This window comes from Melopsittacus undulatus, chromosome 4 (assembly GCF_012275295.1).
Source record: "Melopsittacus undulatus isolate bMelUnd1 chromosome 4, bMelUnd1.mat.Z, whole genome shotgun sequence".
In the NCBI taxonomy this organism is placed as follows: domain Eukaryota; kingdom Metazoa; phylum Chordata; class Aves; order Psittaciformes; family Psittaculidae; genus Melopsittacus; species Melopsittacus undulatus.
Window position 1 is genome coordinate 17804713 of NC_047530.1, and position 6314 is coordinate 17811026.

At 54.1% G+C, this 6314-nt stretch overlaps 1 protein-coding gene across 1 annotated transcript; it reads left to right on the forward strand.

Moving 5' to 3' along the window:
• The first annotated feature begins 3506 nt into the window (after window positions 1–3506).
• LOC101877906 (homeobox protein SIX6) lies at window positions 3507–6015 on the forward strand. Its single transcript, XM_005149624.4, has 2 exons — window positions 3507–4268; window positions 5811–6015. Exons 1-2 carry the CDS (start codon window positions 3697–3699, stop codon window positions 5977–5979), a joined length of 741 nt encoding a protein of 246 aa, XP_005149681.1. The 5' UTR covers window positions 3507–3696; the 3' UTR covers window positions 5980–6015.
• Window positions 6016–6314: the final 299 nt, after the last annotated feature.

The window sequence follows — 6314 nt, forward strand, 5'->3', positions numbered from 1 at the left end:
TCTGGCAATCCTGCCGAGACCTCTAGAGTGGGGCTTCTCCTTCCCAGTGCTGTTTTTTTAACGAATATCGAAGGTATAAAAAATGTATCGCACCTTTGCTGCATTTGGAAACTCCGTCTGGATAAGTAATCCCCAGGGACTGAGATTCTCGGTACCAGAACAGCTGCTAGCTGCTGATATAAAGTTGTATTGATATGTTGCTCAGCATATTTTAGCTTTAAGGCTCTGTCCGTAGACCAGAGTAGACACTGTTTCGATGCAAGTCTTCGGGATGGTGTGGATTGCTGGCAGTATTTGTGATATTTTTATTTTTGTTTTTAATGTGCAGTTTTATTCCCTGTTCTCCTGTGGGTTCATCTCTGCAGGGTTCTACATCTCTGCTCCTCATGCTACCTGTTGCAAGGGTCAGCGTCGTGACCTGAATTAAGGTAGCTACCACTGCCGGCTGTTAATGTCACGAGTAGTGTCCCTGTTATATGGGGCATGGGGAAGAAGAAAAAGGTGGGAAAAGGCAGAGGCGAAGCGGACACGACCGATCGCTCCCAGGCTCGCAGGCAGCTCTAATGAGACACGGGGCTGAGCCGGGACGCCTCAGGACCCCGGCCTTTCCCGGGAGCCCCTCCCGGACGCGATACCGAGTCCCGCGGGGGTGGGCGTTTCGCTCCAGTCGCAGCTGGGGGCAAAGCCCGGCCCGGCGGTAAACCGGGGGGAAACCTGTCGGGGTCCCTGCCACTGATGAAACTCCCGAAGAGGTGGAAAAGGGACAGAGAAGGGGGGGGGGGGTTGGAGCTGACGTCTCTCGGCATTGGTAGCACAGAACCGCCAGGTCCTTCCCCAGCGAGGGACAAGCGCGTCCCCGCTGGGCTGTGCCACTTCCCAAACACAGAGCCAGGCGTTCACAGCTGGAGAGGGTGCAGAGCTGCTGGGGCTGGGCTCATATTCCCGTAAGGGTCACCCTTTAAATGCTTAACACTGGGTTCCAAGGTCCATTGTGGTGTTGCCTTTTCTTTTTTGTTCCTCTCTCCTCCCAGCAGAGATTCCAGCATCTCCCCATCCGGGCCGGTTTCTGGGGAACAAAGCCTGGGGACCTGGGGGAAAGCCAGCCCCTCACCCCTGCGAGGTGCTCTTGCTGCTCCTAATGAGGATTCATTTCTTTAGCCTACAGTCCTGGCTTTCATTATGGAGCCTGTCTCGGTCCGTTAATGGTCATTAGGCTGCAGCCCAGTAACTCCCCTTCCAGATCATGTGCATGCTAAAAAAAAAAAAAAAAAAAAAAAAAAAAAGAATAATAAAAAATGTCTTTAGTGATATCAGTCATCGTCTCCATCATCATCATCTGGCCTGTCTAAATTAACTACCCATTAATACAAACATTCCACCCTTCCACCTCTCTCGAAGCAGAGGTTTTTCTCCACCAGTCCCAGTTCTGAATGCTTTGCGAGTTCTGGGGGGCTAGTACCTTGCCTGTCCTGGGCTCTCCGTCTTTATTCCCTCTGGCTCAAATCGAGGAGGTCTGGGGAGGTTATTTCTTTCCGAAAATGTTATGTGGGATCTTTCACTGAGCTTTGCTCTGGTAGAGAGGAGAGGGATGCGGAGGAAAGGGACTGCAATATATACAGTTGCTATTTTCCTTTTCTCTGATATTTTTTTCCTCCCCCCTTTTTCCCCTAAGCAGATCGGCAAATCAAACCTGGGTCTGTAAAGTGAAGCCGAAGAGTCTCCCCTTCTGTATTTTAACTTTTTGTGGAGTGTCTCTGAGCTCGTGGGTTTTGTGTGTGCTTTTATGTCTCCTCAGCTCTGTCGGATTTTATGAAAATGAGCAGTATTGAAAGCTTTTCCATCCCGCTAGCTGTGAGCCTCACATAAATGATGTAAATGGCTCGAAGGGTTTTTTTCAAGTGAACTGTGTAGATCTGTGAAAATAATATCAGGGTTTTCCGTCAGAATGAGCTTAGCACTGTACTGAGGCATACCATAATCTGACCCGACACCTCCGACCATCTGCGCTATCTATCTGCCTTCTGATTTACCAAATCTTCACAAGCAAAAGACAAATTGTACTTGATACTAAAGAAAAGACGCCGAGCCCCAGTCCAGCTCCATTTCTGCGGAGAAATAATTGGAGAAAATGTAAATCTGTTTAATTTCGGTCTGTGGGCAACTAGCAAAGGAGCTTTCCTGAAGAAGGGAAAAAAGGAAAAAAAAATAAAACGAGAAAAAAATAAAGAAAAGGGGGAAAAAAGGAACGAGGACAATAGCAAGATATCAAATTAAGAAAGGATTTCTTTGACAAGTGTTCTAGAAAATATGCATTGCAAAGAGCAGGAGAGAGAACATATTGAGCTTAATTCAAAATATATGCTGCCTTTTGGAGCATGGTCCATAATGTTGTCAGGAATGAACTGCCACCGAGCAGCTAGATGTAGAATAAAAAGTGATTGCCGTCTTGATTTCCCCCCTTCCCTCCAGAAAACAGCTCGTACCCTCACCGCTCAGAAAGCGATTTCATCCGCGGAGCTATCGGCCGGGGCTTGCCCCTCTCCTCCGAAGGGGCGGATCGGGAAAAATCCGCGGGGAATGATTACTACGAGGTGATCAATATTTCAAAAGATTCCTGAAATCTGCTTTAAGTTGCTGTCTGACCTACAAATGACTTCTCACTCCCCGCAACTATTCTCGGCGTCTACTCAGGACCATTCAGCCGAAAACAATAAGGTTTTAAATGTTAAGATATATGTATAGTTATATAAAGCTTTAGTTGAACGGAGAAGGGCACTGGGCTCTTTGCAGATAATTTCTCGTCCTAACAGAGACGGACAGTCACCAACAAGGGGAACAGGGAAAGGGGAGAGTTTTTCCTAAATCTTGGCTCTTCCTGCGGTCCTCCCGCTGCACTGATTGTCACCGACACCCTCAGCACCGACACTGTCACTGTTGTGCAGTCGGGTTTTTATCTGGTTTCTCAGCTCTGCCTAATGCCCGTCTCCAGCCCGCGGTCCTCAGAGCTGTGTGCGTACAGCCCCCGGCCAGAGCCCACAGCTTTCCTGTGGAGAGTGCAGGGGGTACCGGCCACTCCATCGGGGGGACCTCTCCCTCCAACTTCCTGGCAGCTAACAGCAGCCGGTGTCCCACTTCCCTTGCTCTGGCGGTGGCCCCGGGGGAGCGGAACGGGACAGGACGGGCTCCCAGGGAAGCGGGCGGGGAGCGGGCGGGGAGGCGCCGGCGAAGGCGGCGCGGGGACTTCCGCCGTGATTGGCAGCGGCTGACAGTGAGTGGCAGCCCCGCCATGGAAACCCGGGAGCCAATCTGCAGAGCCCGGCAGCAAATCAGGCGCTCCCGCAGCAGCGCGGCGGCAGCGCGGAGCCGGCTTGTGCCTTTTCTGGTTCCCTTTTTTTTATTATCCTGTCCTTTTTTTTCTCTCTCTTCCTTTTTCTCCGCTCCCTCCCTCCCCTCCCGCCCGCCCTCCCCCCGCTCCATCCTCCTCTGCCTCGCCCCTGCCCACCGCCCCCAGTCGCTGGAGCCGCCGAGCGCTCCCCATCGTCTCTCCGTCCTCTTCCGTCCTTCCCGCGGCAACTCCGCCAGCGCCGGAGGAGGCAGAAGCGGAGGGAGGGGCGGGCGCCGGGGCCGCTGCCCGCTTCCCTGTGCGGGCATCGCCGGGGGAGCGCGGAGCGCGGAGCGGAGCCCGGCGCCGCCTCCATGTTCCAGCTGCCCATCCTCAATTTCAGCCCGCAGCAGGTGGCCGGGGTCTGCGAGACCCTGGAGGAGAGTGGGGACATAGAGCGCCTGGGGCGCTTCCTCTGGTCCCTGCCCGTGGCCCCTGCGGCCTGCGAGGCCCTCAACAAGAACGAGTCGGTGCTGAGAGCCCGGGCCATAGTGGCCTTTCACACGGGGAACTACCGGGAGCTCTACCACATCCTGGAGAACCACAAGTTCACCAAGGAGTCTCACGCCAAACTGCAAGCGCTCTGGCTGGAAGCGCATTATCAGGAGGCGGAGAAGCTGCGGGGCCGACCCCTGGGGCCAGTGGACAAGTACCGGGTGAGAAAGAAGTTCCCTCTGCCCCGCACCATCTGGGACGGCGAGCAGAAGACACATTGTTTCAAGGAGCGGACGAGGCATTTGCTGCGGGAGTGGTACCTGCAGGACCCTTATCCCAACCCCAGCAAAAAGCGGGAACTGGCTCAGGCCACGGGACTTACCCCCACGCAAGTGGGCAACTGGTTCAAAAACCGCAGGCAAAGGGACAGGGCGGCAGCCGCTAAGAACAGGTAAGGTGCTGCCGTCCCGCCGGGGCACAGACCACCCTCCACCCAGGGAGACTTCTCTCGAAGGGCCCGAGGGCACAGTGCGATGCGTGGGGACGGGAAAACGACCCCGGGAAGTTTCTCCCCGGGAAATGCAGCGGGAGATAACGTAGGAACAACGGGAAAACCCGACGGCTTTTTATCTATTTATTTATTTCTAATAGGGGGTTCCCCTTGGCCGCTCGCTGGGAGCGGGACATGGGCCCTCCCGGCTGGCGGAGCTGCAATGAGCCCGCAGGACCCGCCGGCAGACGGGCCGCGTTTACCGGCCGAGCGGAGAGAAACCCCCCTTCTAAGTTTTGTTTGGATATATAGAAACCTATTTCATATATGTCCAGCCGGAGCAGAGCCAGCAACGCTCCTTTCGGGCCCTGCTCGTTTGCAGGGAGCCGCCTTGACCTAAACCCTGCCGGAGCCACCCGGGATCGTTTCTCGGAATATTTTTCTTATTTCTCTTCTCTCTCCCATTCTTCCTTCCTTCCTCCCTTTCTCTCTTCCTCCCTTTCTCCCTTCCTCTCTTTCTTTCTCTTTCTTCCTTTTTTTCTTTCTTTCTCTTTTTTTCTTTCTTTCTCTTTTTTTCTTTCTTTCTTTCTTTCTTTCTTTCTTTCTTTCTTTCTTTCTTTCTTTCTTTCTTTTTCTTTATTTCTTTTTTTCTCTCTCTCTCTTTTCTTTCTCTCTCTCTTTCTCTCTTTTATTTCTTTCTCTTTTCTTTCTCTTTCTTTCTCTTTCTTTCTCTCTTTCTTTTCTTTCTTTCTTTCTTTCTTTCTCTTCTTTCTTTTCTTCCTTCCTTCCTTCCTTCCTTCCTTCCTTCCTTCCTTCCTTCCTTCCTTCCTTCCTTCCTTCCTTCCTTCCTTCCTTCCTTCCTTCCTTCCTTCCTTCCTTCTCTTTCTCTCTTTCTCTCTTTCTCTCTTTCTCTCTTTCTCTCTTTTGTCCTTCTTTTCCTTCATCTTAAAGAAAATCGCGGTGTTACCCCTACACAAACAGATGCCCCGGGAAATGGGGAAAGGGGTCCAGTCCCCCGTTATCCCCACTCCAGCAACCCGGGTGCGGGTTGTCCCCACTTGTCAGCCTTCAGCCCTGCTGAGCGCAGACGGGCGGCCATACATCGGAGAAATGGGTGCTGTCACCCGCAGCCAGTTTCCGTGGGCTGAGAGGGAAGATGTCAGGCCTGCTGGAGGGGCCCCGCCGCCCGGGAGATGCTGCAGGGAATTACAGGGCCCTTGGATGAGGTCCAGTTTTGTGGGACAGGCTGCGCAGGGACACACGTTCACAGAGACAACCGCCTCGGGGTGTGTAGGCCGAGAAGCAGGGCTGGCCCTGGGGTGGGCATCCAGTTCTTTGGGCAGAGCCTCCAGACCGATAGGACCAACTGGTGTGAACTGGAGGTGGGGGCAGCGGCGCGGTGGGGGGGGTGGTCGGGAGAGCCCCGGCGGCAAGACGGTGGGCTGCAGCCGGTCATAGGGCACGGGGCCTGGCGGTGATGCTGTGTGTGCCGCTTCCTTGCAGGCTGCAGCAGCAAGTCCTAACGCAGGGCTCGGTGCGCTCGCTGCAAGCGGAGGAGGAAAGCGGCGGGGAAGCGGGGGGCGCAGCCTCCAGCCCCGCAGCCAGTCTCTCCAGCAAGGCGGCCACCTCCGCCATCTCCATCACATCCAGCGACAGTGAATGTGACATCTGACCCACCGCCACGGCAAACTGCGGGCTGCGGGGGGGGGGGGGGGGGGCAGCTAAGCGGTTCCTCTCGACACGACCGGGGCAGCCGTGCTCACCATCACCCGGCCGCGATGGCCAAAGCCGGGTTAGGGGGCGCTCCCCGGGTACAGGCCGCCAGCCCGCGCCCCCTTCCTGGCCCGCAACAGACTGCATCAAAAAACGTGGTAAAAATCATTGTCGCCTTTATTTCTAAGGATTTGCAGAGTTGATGCCTAAAAAACCCCAAAATAATAGAGAGAGAGGGAAATAAATAAAAAGCCCAGAAAAAAAACAACCCACACAACAAAAAAAAAACAACAA